The 18,131-nt window shown below is 42.8% G+C and overlaps 1 protein-coding gene across 1 annotated transcript; it reads right to left on the bottom strand.

Moving 5' to 3' along the window:
- Positions 1–262: 262 nt before the first annotated feature.
- Positions 263–12,636, bottom strand: LOC126419766 (cysteine-rich and transmembrane domain-containing protein 1-like). The gene is made up of 3 exons (XM_050086941.1): positions 12,611–12,636; positions 5,931–6,021; positions 263–742 (listed from the first exon to the last, which is right to left on the bottom strand). Exons 1-3 carry the CDS (start codon positions 12,629–12,631, stop codon positions 603–605), a joined length of 252 nt encoding a protein of 83 aa, XP_049942898.1. The 5' UTR covers positions 12,632–12,636; the 3' UTR covers positions 263–602.
- Positions 12,637–18,131: the final 5,495 nt, after the last annotated feature.

Genomic DNA, 18,131 nt, shown 5'->3' with positions numbered 1-18,131 from the left:
TTTGAATGTTCGAGACCACTAGATTTTCTTCTTATGATTTCATTTTCTATCTATTTTCCAGTCTTTTTTCATTAAGAGTAATAGAATTGTCTTATTATATTGTCAGTGCCATTTAAAAATGAGATCATAATGCACGGTTATGATACGTGGAAAGAGATGGAAGTGGAAACAAAAATAAAAAGATGGCTTGTTTTTAAATCTTACGTTTTTATTCAATAAATTTGGAAATCTTGATCAAATTAATCAATTGCTGCAGGTTGTGGAACAGGGTTGATGGTAGGTACGTCATAGTTCAGTGCTGAAGCCATTAGAGCAGTAACTCAGCTGAAGGGCAAATTGGGAATGTGCAAGCCGTGGCCATTGGAGAGGAACCATCCTGGCATTCGCCTGAAGCGATTTGGGAAAACCACGGAAAACCCAAATCAGGATGGCCGGACGGAGATATGTGCTGCACACCTTCCTGTAAGAGTTTTCTTTCCTTATTACTGCACCACCTTCATAGAGTAAGGAACAGGTAATTTGGACGCAGTGGTGTGGCAGAAAGGAAAGTATTCGTCAGGTGGGCAGCCATGCACAGGAGGTGGGTCACCAACCGCTGCTCTTCAGTTGTAGACGCCGTGGGAGCCATACGCGGGATAGCCGTACTGGCTGCCGTAGCCGTAGGCGGGGTAGCCATAGCCGTGGCTACCGTGTGCTGGGTAGCCATACGAAGGGTAGCCGCCGTAGCCGAACCTGGCGTAGCCTGAAACACAGTTCACATATTTTTAACGATTTATCTGACATATATTACCAGCTAGAAGGTTGAAACTAATTATCACTGTGTAAAAAAGACGTAAAAATTATTTTCTCTTAAACTTGCTGACGGATATTAAATCAAGAAGCGCATCACAGAAACTGGTTTCTTTCCCAACACTATTTTATTATTTTTCTTGTCAATCATCTACCACCTTCGCTTACTTCTCGATAACGTGGGAGCAGGTGACAAAATAATCCAAGGCACAGCAGCACGAAGTAAGACAAGTCCTGCATTTCTGCATTTTACATTAGACGCCTCTGATATAGCTGGTATAGAAAAGGCTTCGTGTTGTTCTACAGCCAAAAGTTCACACCATTCCTTTAATACAGTGGTAGGATCCCTAGAAATGTTTACGCAACACTATGTTCGCCCTTGTCCTAATTCTCATATCACTCTTCGTATTGTATGTATGCTTTAAATCTATTAGAAGTAATACACCGCATTAGCTTGTACTGTTCCATAGGCCTATGGACGAGGGAAACAGGACGAAGTGCCACGTTACTCCCTCTAACCTATGTTATGTTATTTTCGCTCTTCCTGCGTAATACACCCAATAAAGGCAGTTGACTTGTTTTACTATCTTCTTGGAATACCGGATCACTAGTACTCAACGCGATTTCCCAAAGGCAGAAGTATGTTTAGAAGATAAGGGCTCCAAACGCAAAGACAATACTCTAGAAATAACCACAATAATGTCTCGATAGCGGTTCCCTGTAAAGTTGTACCGTACTTTTCCAGAATATTTGCAATTGCCAACCCAGCAGCTTCGTATTATTATTATTATTAACCCTACACAAATATTACAGGCTCTAGAAGTTTACTTATGATCTTGTATAGTATTATGTTCCATTTGTTACACACATCACCTTGGATATATGCGAAGTTATAGACGGAAAGCAGTGCCTACGCCGTTCTGCATCTCTTTACAATAGTCCAGACACAATACTTTCCTACAGACAATAATATCGTCAGCAAACAATGTGAAAGTGTTGCTGACTATATGAAAAATCATGCAACGAGAACTCCTATGACGCATCCCTGGTGAACATTCAACATTAGTTTTGTTTCGGTTAAACGTACCCAGTCCAGGATAACACAGATTACATCGATCAAAAATTCATCGAGACAGTCACAAATTCATGAGCACGCGCCGTATGATATTTTCTTCGTTATTAGTAGACAATGTGGAACAGTGTCGAATGCCTTTCTGTACCCATACCCGCAAAAGTCGAGAAGGATTGATGCTTCTGTGATCTACAGATCGGTGACCTGTTTTGGTTCACTAATTAGGCCTAAGGTAATTTCTCAACATGAAAACTGATTCACATACTACAGTGCTTTACTAGGCGTGGGCCTATTGGATGTTCTATGTCATTGTCTATCTTCCAACCTTCCGTTTGTTCTGACTCATCCAGCCTGTCGTAGACAAAAAATTTAAAGTAGATTCCACACTCCGGTGCAACTTGCAGTGACAAATACTGCCAGGTATCATAGAAACGATAAATGAGTCTTTCTAAAAGCTACTGAAGATGGAATCCTGGACCTCTGGCTTTTGTTCTGCCATCATCCACGGCTCTGAGCCACACTTCTTAGGCCTGCCAAAGAGGTTTTTCGTTAAGAGTAGATGTAACTTCTACAAAATATCTGTGACTCTTGTGACTGAACCCGCTTAATGTTCTCATTTGACAAGCATGTGACGTAAAGGCACTTTTATACCACATTTAAAGCTTCTACAGGAGGCTATACCTCACACCCAATCTACTTGACTTTTTTTATACACGCAGTAAAGCTGTGTGTGCGCGCAAGATACTAACTAAAATTGTCACCAACAGTTTACAAAAGGGAACTTTAGTTAATCACGCAAATGATCAGTTTCACCTTGGAAGTTGATATAGCACATTGGGCCATCCATTTACACGTTGTGGACGAGATTATCCTCTGCCAAGCACGTGCTTGTGAATGTCGATATAGATTACAGAACGGAGCAATGAAAAGGAATTATTTTATCTGGGCTTCAACTACTGCGGGAAAATTTTTGATTAATTTTCAATAAAGTGACTACTAACTGGACTTCAATAACAAGGCAACGGAACACGTTAGTATACTGAAGAATATATACCGGCATTAGACTTAATCATGAAAGTGAGACATTGAAATCTAAATACAACTCAAGCGATGAGTTTTCTTATTACCGAACCGATTCTCAGCAGTCACAGACGACATTTTGAGGTCCTTAAAATGGGAAAATTAAGAAGTAGCAGGTGTTAACGTAACATAGTTGAGACACATTTGTTTTTGTGATAACATTCTGTTATTTGCCTATTTGGAGAAACTCCAGTAACAACTGGAAAAATTTGATAGTGCTAGTTTTAAACTAATCTTGTAAAATCAGTTGCACTATGATGAAAAAATGTATAACTGATGTGTTGTTACTTCAGTGCGATGAGTGGTCTAATGCATCTCCCCATGCTAGTCCATGGCGTGCCAGCCTCTTCATCTGGAACCTACACCCATCTGAACCTACTGACTACATCATGTCCGTTTCCCTCTACAACTTTTAGCCCCCCCCCCCCCCCCTACACTTTTTTTCTCATTCTCATCCATAACCAAACTGGCGATTTGTTTATGTCTCAGGATGTGTTCCGCCAACCAATCCCTTCTGTAAGTTAAGCCATAAATTCATTTTTTCCTCAGTTTGACTCAGTACATCCTTATTAGTTATTCTGTCCACCATTTAATTTCCAAATTTCTTCTGTAGCATCCATATTTGCAAACCTATTCTCTTCTTGAAACTTCCTGGCAGATTAAAACTGTGTGCCCGACCGAGACTCGAACTCGGGATCTTTGCCTTTCGCTGGCAAGTGCTCTACCATCTGAGCTACCGAAGCACGACTCACGCCCGGTACTCACAGCTTTACTTCTGCCAGTACCTCGTCTCCTACCTTCCAAACTTTACAGAAGCTCTCCTGCGAACCTTGCAGAACTAGCACTCCTGAAAGAAAGGATACTGCGGAGACATGGCTTAGCCACAGCCTGGTGGATGTTTCCAGAATGAGATTTTCACTCTGCAGCGGAGTGTGCGCTGATATGAAACTTCCTGGCAGATTAAAACTGTGTGCCCGACCGAGACTCGAACTCGGGACCTTTGCCTTTCGCGGGCAAGTGCTCTACCATCTGAGCTACCGAAGCACGAGGAAGGTAGGAGACGGATACTGGCAGAAGTAAAGCTGGGAGTACCGGGCGTGAGTCGTGCATCGGTAGCTCAGATGGTAGAGCACTTGCCCGCGAAAGGCAAAGGTCCCGAGTTCGAGTCTCGGTCGGGCACACAGTTTTAATCTGCCAGGAAGTTTCATATCAGCGCACACTCCGCTGCAGAGTGAAAATCTCATTCTATTCTCTTCTTGTCTGAACTGGATATCATCCGCGTTTCACTTCCATAGGGGGACTGATGACCTTAGCTGTTTAGTCCCCCTTAAACATCCCAACAACCCCCACCACCACCATCACTTCGATACAAAATACCTTCAGGAAAGACTTCCTAACACTTCAATTGATATTAGATATGAACAAATTCCTCCTTTCATAAATACTTGTCTTGCTTAGCGTGCAATTTATATCTCCTCTGCTTCGGACATCAGCCATTTTACTAGACAAATAACAGAAAAGTTCTGTCACTTTTAGTCTCACGTTCTCCGAATTCTCTCCGCATCGCCCAATTCGAATACATCCGTCAACTCTTGTTTTGGTTTTGTTGATATTCATCTTATAGCCTCTTTTCAAGACACTAGCCATTGTGTTCAGTTATTCTTACGAGTACTTTGCTGTGTGACAAAATTATGGTGTCATCCGCAAATCTCAAGATTTTTATTTTTCTCCCTGAACTTTAATCCATTTCCAAAGGTCACCTTGAATTCCTCTACTGATACATGTAAACTATAATAGTACAAATTAAAAAGGGCGAATGGATGGACAAAGGAAGAAATAAGCGGTGGCAGCGTAGCGAGTTCAAAACAAAGCAAGCAACGTGTGTTGAAATAGAAGCTTACAATACGCGTATTTGCAGTTTTGACTTAACGGTAGAACTTTAAATGCAAACATCACTCTAAAAGTGAACAACGGACAGTTGTATTTTGGGAATTACCAGGAGAGACGGGAAAACAAAAATCTGTACTGGAAGCGGTTATGGCTGTAGTGAAAACAAAATCGACTTGGGTGGGATACAAACGGATAGTAGGCGTACCAAGGAACTACTACGCCATATTTATATTTTATTGTATTGCATTAAACCGGTGACCTGAAAACGACGGAGAGGCTTCGTCCCGCCGTAGCCCTCAGTGGTTCACAACCCCACAACAGGGTACAGCAGTCCACCCACCCCATTGCCGCCCCACACCAAACCCAGGGTTATTGTGCGATTCGGCCCCCAGTGGACCCCTCGGGAATGTCTCATACCAGAAGAGTGTAATCCTAAATGTTTGCATGGTAGAATAATTTTGGTGTACGCGTACGTGGAAGCTGTGTTTGAGCAGCAATCGCCGACACAGTGTAACTGAGGTGGAATAAGGGGAAGCAGCCCGCATTCGTCGAGGTAGGTGGAAAACCGCCTGAAAAACCACCCACAGGCTGGCCAGCATACCGAATCTCGACACGAATCCACCAGGTAAGAAAAGGTCGAGAGAGGACCTAACGAAAGGCTGCGGATGGATATCTGAAAACATGCAGCAGCAGCTTGCTTCTGTATAGCTGAACTTTGTAATAAACTGAGGAGTATGGAGGTACTTTTTCGGCTGGATGTGAAACGGCTGCTACTCCTCATGATGATGACAATGATAGTGATGAGTGCACCTGTATCTTAGAAACTGTACATCACGAGCATTACGTTACACATTATCGCTTCAGAACAGTCCACCTCGTAACTTTTAGAGCAGTGTTTTACAGGAAGAAACAGAAGTATCTAATCCATCAAATGACTAAAACGTGACTAAAATGTGACTCAAACGTGACTCAAACGTGATTCAAACCACACTCCAACAAGACTCAAACGAGACTCAAAGGAGACTCAAACGTGACTCAAACGTGACTCAAATACTGGAGCTTCATTAGAATTTACTGCAACAGAATGAGATTTACTTACCGACATGAGCAGGGTAGCCGTGGTGGGCCGCAGGGTAGGCAGCTTCACAGGCACACAGCAGGGCCAGGCAGGCCACAGCGATCAGGCACACCTGTAACACAACAGCCATGCAAGTGTCACTCAGGTAGCATGGCGGCCAGCGTAAGGTGCTGTTGAACTAGCTGTGAGACTTCGTCACTAGACAGGTGGTCTTCATAAGCCGCTTATACTGTATGGACAAATTGAAAGTGGCTGGGAAAATATTTCATCCACAGTAAGGTAGGCAAACCAACTTAGATCATCCACATCCAACGCTGATTATGTAAGTATGGTTGCCTGTCTCAAAACGCATGAAATATTTTGCCGGCTGGTTTTACAGTGTGTCCACCGATGGAGTCCCTGATCTCAAAATTAAATACCTCTAAAACCAATATCAAGAGACGAGTGCAACAAAAGTTATTTTTACTGTGGAAGCTGTAAGAATTTTATACAGAAGTTTCGATACAGTTCGAAAAGCTGCCAACAGAATGCTCTCTGCGCTGTTCAGCTCGTACAGTATCAGTGTGCATAATTAAACTCCTCCACTGCAAGCAGTCTTCCCAGTCACATCACAGCGTTTCCGGAATGTGTACCACTCGCAACACGAAGTAGCGCAGACGAAAAATCAGTTTTTCCATCACATCCTGCAGTGTGTCATCGGAAATGGATTCAAACGCCACACAGATCGCCGATTACAGTTCGTCCAGCGTGGTGGGATGGTTCCCTTAGACAGCGTCCCTTAATATGCCCAACAGAAAGTAGTCGCAAGGATTCACATCGGGCGAATACGGACTCAAATCCATCACTTCGGAAGTTAATTTACAGTAATCGAGTGCACTGACTATTTCCGAAGTATTGATCAACATCTCTTTAATACGATCTGGTGTGGCCCACCTTGCATAAACCACTTGATGGCCGCCAGTCCATTTTTGTTTTGACGCAGCCATTGCAAATATTCGATCTCTTATTCTTTTAGCATTAATTAAGCACTGGAAGAAAAGAACTGCACATTTAAAAATCACGACGCGTGTTGGATTCAGTACCACTACCACTACTTTGGAAAGCAACCATACGAAATCACAGGTCCCGTAATCTTACACATAAATCATGGCTGTCTCAACATTTAATTGCATCAAACATAAAATCCTAACTATAGATGTGATAAGGGATTACTCATGCTGTCCTCACTATCCTCTAGTGAACACAAAGCTAGGCAAAGAAGACTTCACAAGCTGTTTTCTATTAACCTTATGTGAAGCATTCTTTGTACTGTTAGTGTTCTTGGGAGCGTATCACAGTAGATAGTAACCACTATATCGGAAGAAAAGTTTCCAGTACATGGAACAGTGTAACACGGAAATCTCTGAGATTTTTAAGAAGTTATTCAAGATACTGAAACATGTTTTCATCAAGTACGCAAAGAAGCATATCTTACTGTTTCGTTAGGACTAACTTCTTTATCTACAGACGTTTTGAAGTCCAACTGCAATTTTAAGGACTGATTTTCTTTAACGGTGTAAGGTCTTCTGGAACAGTTCATTAACATTCAGTAGGAATACAGTAGCACCAACACTTCCCTGAAGTACGCCTGAAGTTAGTTACATCTCTTGTAAATACATCTACATCTACATCTACATCTATACTCCGCGAGCCACCTTACGGTGTGTGGCGGAGGGTACTTATTGTACCACTATCTGATCCCCCCTTCCCTGTTCCATTCACGAATTGTGCGTGGGAAGAACGACTGCTTGTAAGTCTCCGTATTTGCTCTAATTTCTCGGATCTTTTCGTTGTGATCATTACGCGAGATATATGTGGGCGGTAGTAATATGTTGCCCATATCTTCCCGGAATGTGCTCTCTCGTAATTTCGATAATAAACCTCTCCGTATTGCGTAACGCCTTTCTTGAAGTGTCCGCCACTGGAGCTTGTTCAGCATCTCCGTAACGCTCTCGCGCTGACTAAATGTCCCCATGACGAATCGCGCTGCTTTTCGCTGGATCATGTCTATCTCTTCTATTAATCCAACCTGGTAAGGGTCCCATACTGATGAGCAATACTCAAGAATCGGACGAACAAGCGTTTTGTAAGCTACTTCTTTCGTCGATGAGTCACATTTTCTTAGAATTCTTCCTATGAATCTCAACCTGGCGCCTGCTTTTCCCACTATTTGTTTTATGTGATCATTCCACTTCAGATCGCTCCGGATAGTAACTCCTAAGTATTTTACGGTCGTTACCGCTTCCAATGATTTACCACCTATGGCATAATCGTACTGGAATGGATTTCTGCCCCTATGTATGCGCATTATATTACATTTATCTACGTTTAGGGAAAGCTGCCAGCTGTCGCACCATGCATTAATCCTCTGCAGGTCCTCCTGGAGTACGTACGAGTCTTCTGATGTTGCTACTTTCTTGTAGACAACCGTGTCATCTGCAAATAGCCTCACGGAGCTACCGATGTTGTCAACTAAGTCATTTATGTATATTGTAAACAATAAAGGTCCTATCACGCTTCCCTGCGGTACTCCCGAAATTACCTCTACATCTGCAGATTTTGAACCGTTAAGAATGACATGTTGTGTTCTTTCTTCTAGGAAATCCTGAATCCAATCACAAACCTGGTCCGATATTCCGTAAGCTCGTATTTTTTTCACTAAACGTAAGTGCGGAACCATATCAAATGCCTTCCTGAAGTCCAGGAATACGGCATCAATCTGCTCGCCAGTGTCTACGGCACTGTGAATTTCTTGGGCAAATAGGGCGAGCTGAGTTTCACATGATCTCTGTTTGCGGAATCCATGTTGGTTATGATGAAGGAGATTTGTATTATCTAAGAACGTCATAATACGAGAACACAAAACATGTTCCATTATTCTACAACAGATTGACGTAAGCGAAATAGGCCTATAATTATTCGCATCTGATTTATGACCCTTCTTGAAAATGGGAACGACCTGCGCTTTCTTCCAGTCGCTAGGTACTTTACGTTCTTCCAGCGATCTACGATAAATTGCTGATAGAAAGGGGGCAAGTTCTTTAGCATAATCACTGTAGAATCTTAAGGGTATCTCGTCTGGTCCGGATGCTTTTCCGCTACTAAGTGATAGCAGTTGTTTTTCAATTCCGATATCGTTTATTTCAATATTTTCCATTTTGGCGTCCGTGCGACGGCTGAAGTCAGGGACCGTGTTACGATTTTCCGCAGTGAAACAGTTTCGGAACACTGAATTCAGTATTTCTGCCTTTCTTCGGTCGTCCTCTGTTTCGGTGCCATCGTGGTCAACGAGTGACTGAATAGGGGATTTAGATCCGCTTACCGATTTTACATATGACCAAAACTTTTTAGGGTTCTTGTTTAGATTGTTTGCCAATGTTTTATGTTCGAATTCGTTGAATGCTTCTCTCATTGCTCTCTTTACGCTCTTTTTCGCTTCGTTCAGCTTTTCCTTATCAGCTATGATTCGACTACTCTTAAACCTATGATGAAGCTTTCTTTGTTTCCGTAGTACCTTTCGTACATGATTGTTATACCACGGTGGATCTTTCCCCTCGCTTTGGACCTTAGTCGGTACGAACTTATCTAAGGCGTACTGGACGATGTTCCTGAATTTTTTCCATTTTTGTTCCACATCCTCTTCCTCAGAAATGAATGTTTGATGGTGGTCACTCAGATATTCTGCGATTTGTGCCCTATCACTCTTGTTAAGCAAATATATTTTCCTTCCTTTCTTGGCATTTCTTATTACACTTGTAGTCATTGATGCAACCACTGACTTATGATCACTGATACCCTCTTCTACATTCACGGAGTCGAAAAGTCGACGAAAACATAGTGCGCTCTCCGTACTAAGATATCCGCAATCAAGCCGTAAACTTCATCTGAATTCCGTACTACTGATATTACTGTGTTACTGATTAACACGCTTTTCGGATGTCACGAGATACTGCTTCTACGAGGATAATCCCAAAAGTAAGTTCTCCAATTTTTTTATAAGTACATAGACCTGTTAATTTCTACAATGGTTTACATCAGCTTACAGCTTGAACATTTAGCTATTTTTCGACATAATCACCATTTCTGTCGATGCATTTTTGTAGGCGCTATGGCAGTTATGTATACCCACGGCGTACCAGCTCGCCACTATCCTGTTCAGAAAGTTATGAACTGGCGTGATTGTTGCTTGGTCTCAGGTGTAAAGTGGTATGTCCAGGTTTCGTCATCCGTGACAATTGAGTCCAGAAAGTTGTCCTGTTCGGCTGCCAGGCGGTGAAGAAATGCGTGGGAAGCATCAACTCGTTGCCGCATGTGGTCCTCAGTCAGCATGCGTGGCACCCATCTTGCGCATACCTTCAGGTAGTTCAATGTTTCTGTTAAAATTCTGTGAACGGTGCTTCGGGAAACCTCAGAAACTAACGTGCAGAGATCATCCAGGGTGATCCGCCGATCTTCACACATGCTTTGCTCAACCTTCAACACTGTCCCCTCAGAAACTGACGGTCTCCCGCTCCTTTGTTCGTCCTGAATTTCGATCCGACCAGCTGCAAACTCTCTACACCACTTACGAACATTTTTGACATCCATACACGACTCACCATACACTTCCGTCAATTGGCGATGGATTTGAATCGGCGCAGTGCCTTTTGCGTTCAAATACCGAGTAACTGCGCTCAATTCGCACTTGGCGGTAATATCGAACGGGAGCTCCATTCTCAACGGCTGCCAAGCCAAGACTGAGCGCCTCAGAGCGGCGTGCGCATGTTTACACACAGCGCGTGAAGCACTCTTCCTAATAGTGTGAGCAACTGCCACACAAACAGAGTTCTGTACTTATAAAAAAATAGGAGACCTTACTTTTGGGATTACCCTCGTACATGTACATGCACATTCGTACTCCGCAAACCACCGAATGATGCGTGGCGGAAAATACCTTTTGTCGCTACTAGCCATATCCTTCCATGTTTCAGTCCTGAATAAAGCGAGGCGAAAACAGACTGTCTATATCCGTCACTGCGAGGCATGATTTCTCTTATGTCCGTGGTGGTAGTAGAAACGTTCCGCAGTCAGCTTCAAATGCTAGTTTTCTAAATTTTCTCAATACCGTTCTTCGAAAATAAAGTCACCTTCCCTCCAGCGATTCCCATTCTGAATTCCAGAAGCAACTCCGTGATACCTGCGTGTTGTTCTAATCTACCTGTAACAGATCTATCAGACCTCCTCCCAACAACTTCGATGTGCCTTCAATCCGACCAGGTGGTGAGCCAAACAATCTAAGAGTAACTACTGTCCTATGCGTTGCCTCGTTTCCAGGTGAATCGCAGTTTCCTAAAATTCTCCCAATAAGCCGAAGTCGACCATTCGCCTTCCTCTCTACAATCCTTACATGCTCGTTCCATTTTTATTACTTAGCAACGTTCTACCAAGATGTTTAATCGCCGTGATTGTCAAACAGTACGCTACTAATGCTGCATTCGCACATTGCCGGATAGTTTTTCCTAGTCATCTTCATTATTGTATTGTATGCTAACCGGGGGCCTAGAAACGACGGAGAGGCTCCGTCCCCGCCGCAGCCGCAGTGGTCCACAACCCCACGACGTCTACCGCAGTCCACTTCACCCCTCCGCCGCCCCACATCGGGGTTATTGTGCGGTTCGGCCTACGGTGGACCCCCCCCCCCCCCCCCCTCAGGGAACGTCTCAAACCAGACGAGCGTAACCCCTATGTTTGCATGGTAGAGTAATGGTAGTGTACGCGTACGTCGAGAACTTGTTTGCGCAGCAATCGCCGACATAGTGTAGCTGAGGCGGAATAACGGGAACCAGCCCGCATTCCCCGAGTCAGATGGAAAACCACCTAAAAACCATTCACAGACTGGCCGGCTCACCGGACCTCGACACAAGTCCGCCGGGAGGATTCGTGCTGGGGACCTGGCGCTCCTTCCCACTCCGGCGTCTTCATTAACTTACATTTTTTGCATTTAGAGGTAGCTGTCATTCATCATATGAGCTATAAATTTTGTCTAAGTCATTTTGTATCCTCCTACTCTCAACGATTTGACCTTCCGTACACTACATCATCAACAACGAACAGCCACAGACTGCTGTACACACTGTCCGACAGATCAATTGTGTACAGTATGTATGTAATAGTGCTATCACATTCCTAACGATACCCGTGTCTCAGATGAACACTCGCCATCAGAGACAACGTAGTAGGTCCCATTTCTTAAGAAGTATTCGAGCCACTCACGTTTGGGAACCTATTCCGTATGCTCGCACCTTCGTTAATAGTCTGCAGTGCGGCACTGTGTCAAAGCTTTTTCTTTTTTATTGGCTTTCAGGATGTGTCCATTCAGCCATCTCATTAGTGAAGCGTGAATGACGATACGAACGTTGTAAGAACGCAACATCCAGTCACCGAGCCAAGAAGATCTCCAACCCGGCCGAGAACCGAACCCGGGCCATTCGCTTGGCAATCCGCCGCGCTGACCCTTCAGCTATAGAGGCGGACGAAAGCTTTTCCGTAAATCTACGTATAGCAGGATGATGAAAATAACACGGAACACCCCTCTTCTAACCCTAATGTCATATACACAGTTTAGTGGGCAGTATCAGTCATCTAAGTCCAAACACACCCTGCAGAAGTGACGCAATACTCACCAGTGAGGAAACGCGAGCCATTGTTCTTGTGAACTGAGGGCTGACAGTGTGGAAGTGTGTGGCGGCGGCTGTTTTATACCCGCCGGGGATGCTGACGTCAGCGTCTAGGCAGATAGGCGCCTCGAACGTCAAAACAAGAGCAGAAAGAGTGTTATGATCGCAATCACGCACTTTCGTGCAGATACAAAGAATAGAGAAGCGGTTAAAGAAATGTCGTCTGAAGGCCAGGTGTGTGGACAGATGGAAACAGCCATATCACAGCTATTCTTCCCACACTTATCAGAATGTCGTGACGGAATTTTCCCTTGCATTTTCCACTTCTCTCGCTGCACACCCGGCCTAATTATTTAGTTCTTTGCGTGTTCCATAGATCATTCGAGGGTATCACTTATCAAAATGATTTTACAGAATATATATACATGTTAACATTAATAAACATTTTTTAGTCCTGCTCATGCAACGAAGCTTAAAAACAAGGTGGCTTTTTTTATTGATTTTACTGGTTAGTAGTTTTTATCTAGAAATTCGTCAATGGAACAAAAGGAGTCACCAGGAGAAACAATTTTTAAGTTAAATTTAAAACTTACTTTGCTACCCTTTGGACAATGTATGGTATTGGACAACCGATGAAAAATTTTTGTTGTTGTGTACTGAAGTCATTTTTCAGCCACTGACAGCTATAACAATAGGTAAAAAGTCGTTTTTCCCTCTAGTATTGTAGACATGGGCGTCACTTTTCAAATTGTGATGGATTATTTATGATGAATTTATGTATTGTGAGGCGCAGTTTACACGCCCAGCTCCTTGAAGTGTTACCCAATAAAATTATTCCACAGGACATTAATCAATGGAAATGTATTAGGAGGTTGGTTCGTTTGTTTTCAAGATTAGCAATTTTACAAAGAGTGAAAGTAGATAAACTTAGGAGTAATTGTTTCAAAAGCTAATTAAGAAGCTTCTTCCAGTTCAAGTTTTCATCGATACGTACACCCAACAATTTTGAGCCTTCTACCCGATTACGACGGGAATACGGCTTTGCACATTCGTGCTCATCATCGCAAAGTTATGTAACAATTTATTAACTTATTTTTTCCTATAGTAAACATCTTTAATTTTGAAACTTCCTGGCAGATTAAAACTGAGTGCTGGACCGAGACTCGAACTCGGGGCATTTGCCTTTCGCAGGCAAGTGCTCTACCCAAGCACGACTCACGCCCCGTCCTCACAGCTTTAATTCCGCCAGTACCCCGTCTTGGTAGAGCACTTGCCCGCGAAAGGCAAAGGTCCCGAATTCGAGTCTCGGTCCGGTACACAGTCTTAATCTGCCAGGAAGTTTCATATCAGGGCACACTCCGCTGTGGAGTGAATATTTCAATCTTTAATTTTACGTGCAGTACCAAAGTGCTTTACCTCTCCTGCTCCTACTCGCTTCCTTCATTCGGTGTATTTTGCAGATCACAGGAGCAGACCCACGCGCCGCCTTCCAGGCGAGATACAAAACTGAGGAATGTAAATTGATGCAGCTGATAACCCATTTTTCAGTCTGTCTTTTAAAGTAACAGGAGCATATCCGCATTTTCTGTGCTCCGATAGGAGCAGTTTTCCGCCAATATACGTATTATAATCCTCTTCTGCTCTAATTTCCTTCAATACTGTCATTCTGTAAAGTGACTAACCTAAAAATAAATGTACCCCTCGAGCCTATCTATTTTGGCCTGCGTGCTCGTGGCTCTCGTTACACTCCGTTGCTGAACTAATATTTTCTCTCCCCTCCAATTCAGTTGCAGCCCATGATTAGTGTATCCCCATCCCCCTGTCGCAACAACAGGCTCGGCACAGATATGAGACTGTTTCAGTCTAAAGCAACTCCCTTAGCTAACAGCTGTGTTAACCCAGGGCTGGTCTTGTCGCTGCAGAACCTCGACAAACCCCACACGTATGTGCGCCCTGTAGCTGTTCCTGTTTCCTCCACGTCAGCATTAATACTATACGATAAGTTACTAACCGACCTGCTCCTGCTGCTGTAAGTACCCTTCCCTACCAGTCAAAATCTCTGCGCAAGGCCGCTACGATCTTTGTAACCTGACTGTACTTTGCGCTAGGGAACATGTCACCCTCTTTTGTTCTAGGCTTTCTTGCCAAGCGCTTACTGACTATGAGAAGCTTAGAGAGTAGCTATAAAAATTTATTTTTCTGAAGTATAGCCAAATTTTAATGGCAACCAGCAAGTCAATCGGAATAAAAGGTAAGTTAATGAAAGTGAATTAAAGGAATGGCTGTCTAGGCTTTATTATACTATTTCAGTTAATACTTTGAATATGTTTAACGGAAGACCTTATCATCCGTATCATCGAAAGGTAGACAAGTCAAAAAAAATTTGAAATAGCGTGAGATATTAAATACCTTCGACGTCTTATTTCAGGATTATTAATCATTTTCCTAATCTTCGTTCTTCAGTTAGTCTACATACGCATTCTACAAAATCTTCTTGCCGCAGTATAATCAGAGATGTCATTTATTCAAAATACTAATAACATTGATTGCACAGCTACAAAAGAAAAATCTATAAACTTCAAATTTAATAGCTATCTGCAAACAACAAAAGGTTTTCTGCTTTTCTGTTCTTCGTCCATTTTACGCATGATCGCTGTGTATTGCGTTATTTAGAATGTTAAGTTTTTTCGTTGTTTTTTTCCCTTGTTTTTGGCGTGCTGAAGCTCTTACTTCATTTCCTGTTATCGTTTCTTGCTGTACCTATACATTTGACTAATTTATCAGTATAGCACAAGGTTCCTGCCAACACTTCGCTTACAGCTATCTGATGTTCGTTGGTTTCGTGTACAAGTGGTGCTCTGTTTTAAAGTGGTCTGGATGACATTTAGCCGTATGCTGTTGTGTGTGAGTGGGGGGTGGGATGGGGGAGGGGGCTATTTACACAGTTCTTCTGTTGTGGCAAATAGTGCGACTTTGCACGGCTGTATTATCCATTCATTGTTTTCTTTCGTTGGGTCACTGATTTTTGGATGTGAATCCTGTTGTACTGCTAATTTTTGTTACAAGAAGTTATTGATTTTACGAATTTTTAAATTTGTTTCTGTATTCGTTTCCAGGTGACCCTGTGCTATTAGGCGATCAGGAAATGTTGAGAGAGCTAGTTCTTCTCAAAGTTCTGAGATATTTAGCATATATAGTTCTAAAGTTCTTAGATGTCTGGCCAACATATATAGCTTGACAGAAAATACAGATTAATTAGTAGACATTCGTATATTCCAGTTCCAAGGAAAGCAGGTGTTGAAGAGTGTGAATATTATCGAACCATCAGTTTAGTAAGTCTTGGTTGCAAATTACTAACCCGAATTCTATACAAAACAATGGTAAAAACTGGTAGAAGGCAACGTCAGGAAAGATCAATCTGGATTCTGGAGAAATGCAGGAACATGCATCCTAACAAGCACCCTACGACTTCTCTTAGAAGACACATTAAAGAAAGTAAAAATCTACGATTGTAACATTCGTAGACTTAGGGAAAGCTTTTGACAATGTTGAGTGCAATACTCTCTAGAATTCTGAAGGTAGCCGGGGCAAAACACATAGCAGGAAAAGTTATTTTCAAATTTTGCAGAAATCAGACCGCAGTTGCAAAAGTCAAGGGGCATGAAAGATATGCAGCAGTTGAAAAGAGAGAGGATTGTAGCGTATCGCTCATGTCATCCATTGAGCAAGCACAAAAGGAAACAAAAGAAAAATTTGGAGCAGAAATAAAAACTTTGATGTTTGCCAATGACACCATCTGAATGCAAGTAACAGAGTCTTGAAAGGAAGTATAAGATGAACAACAAAAGCAAACCAAGGAAAGAGGGGTATAGTCGAATTAAATCAGGTGATGCTGAGGGAAACAGCTTAGGACACGAGACACTTAAAGTAGTTGGTGAGTTTTGATATTTGGGCTGTACAGTAACCAACGATGGCCGAAGTAGAGGGTATATAAAATTTAGACTAGAAATGGCAAGAAAGGCGTTTCAGAAGCAGAGAAATTTTTTAATATCAAATTTAGATTTTTCTGAGGATATTCGTCTGGTACGTTGCCACTTCTGGAAGTGAAACATGGACGATAAACAGTTTAGACAAGAAGAAAAGCTTTTTCTTTAAAGTGGTGCTCCAGAAGAATGCTGAAATCTAGAGGGGCAGATCACATAATCTATGAGATGGTACTGAACAGAAATGGAGATAAAAGGAATGTATGCCACAACTTGACTAAAAGAAGGAATTGGTTGATAGGACACATTTCGAGACAACAAGGGATTACCAATTTAGTACTGGAGGAAAATGGGGGGGGGGGCGGGTGGGGGGAGAAGGGGGTAAGGGGGCAGTAAAAATCGTAGAGGAAGCTGAATGCAGTAACCAGATTCAAAAGTATGTAGATTGGAGTTGTTATTCTGAGATGAAGAGACTTACACAGGATAGAGTAGCTTTAAGAGCTGCATCAAACCAGTCTTCGGACTAAAGATTACAAAAGAATTGACTACAACACGTCACATTCCAATACAGTTCTTCCTAGCAAGCACGGAAAGCAAGAAGAAGAACAACATCCAAAAAGTGATTCAGGTATCAAAAGTAGACAGTCGAAGAAAGCCACATCGATGTGGCCACTACCTACGTTCGATGTCAGCCTATAATAACCAATCACAGACGGCATGTGGAGTGAGCAAGGTGGAACAGTGGTTAAAAATACTAGCATTCGGGAGGATTGGTCCAAACCTGCGTCCGGCCATCCTGATTTAGGTTTGTGCATGGCAAAAGGGCGCTATTCAAAATCGGCACATAGCCTGCTGTGGTTTACCACAGACCACAGGTGACAAGGATGGACGACGGCCGGCCAGTGTGGCCGAGCGGTTCAAGGCGCTTCAGTCTAGAGCCGCGCGACCGCTACGGTCGCAGGTTCGAATCCTGCCTCGGGCATGGATGTGTGTGATGTCCTTAGGTTAGTTAGGTTTAAGTAGTTCTAAGTTCTAGGGGACTGATGACCTCAGATGTTAAGTCCCATAGTGCTCAGAGCCATTTGAACCATTTTTTATGTACGACAGATGCGGTTTACGAGTGAATATTTTTTTCATTTCATTTATTGCATATTTCGAAACCTACTACCTATTTTTAAAAGCAGGTCGTACATTTTACAATTTTGCATGTACTGTACGTTTACTGTACATTGTTCCATACAATATTCGGGCGAACAGACGAATAACTTTTGAGCAACTGACCACTCAGATGAATCAAGAGGCTGCCAACAGTCAATAATGCTGACTGTTGTTCATTGCCGATTCATCGCCGATCAGCATTGTTGCTGGACGTCCACGGAATGGCGACAGGTCACTTTTCAGATGACTCACTTTTTATGCTCCGAAAAGTTTCAGAGAAAACACCCTGTAACAATCGTCGGAAGGATCCATTCACTGGGTTATCTCGTCATTCCGGAAGGAACAATGGATCCAAGAAGTATGCATGTACCCTTGAGAACGATGTT

This window comes from Schistocerca serialis, chromosome 9, assembly GCF_023864345.2.
Source record: "Schistocerca serialis cubense isolate TAMUIC-IGC-003099 chromosome 9, iqSchSeri2.2, whole genome shotgun sequence".
Taxonomy (NCBI): Eukaryota; Metazoa; Arthropoda; class Insecta; order Orthoptera; family Acrididae; genus Schistocerca; species Schistocerca serialis.
The sequence above is the reverse complement of the archived record's forward strand: the minus strand, read 5'-3'. Positions and strand labels throughout refer to the sequence as shown.

Coding starts and splice junctions, on each gene's coding strand:
- LOC126419766 (XM_050086941.1), bottom strand. CDS start 12,631: ATGGCTCGCGTTTCCTCACTG. Junction 6,022..12,610: donor TGGCTCGCGTTTCCTCACTG/GTGAGTATTGCG, acceptor GTTGTGTTACAG/GTGTGCCTGATCGCTGTGGC. Junction 743..5,930: donor CGGCTACCCTGCTCATGTCG/GTAAGTAAATCT, acceptor ACTGTGTTTCAG/GCTACGCCAGGTTCGGCTAC.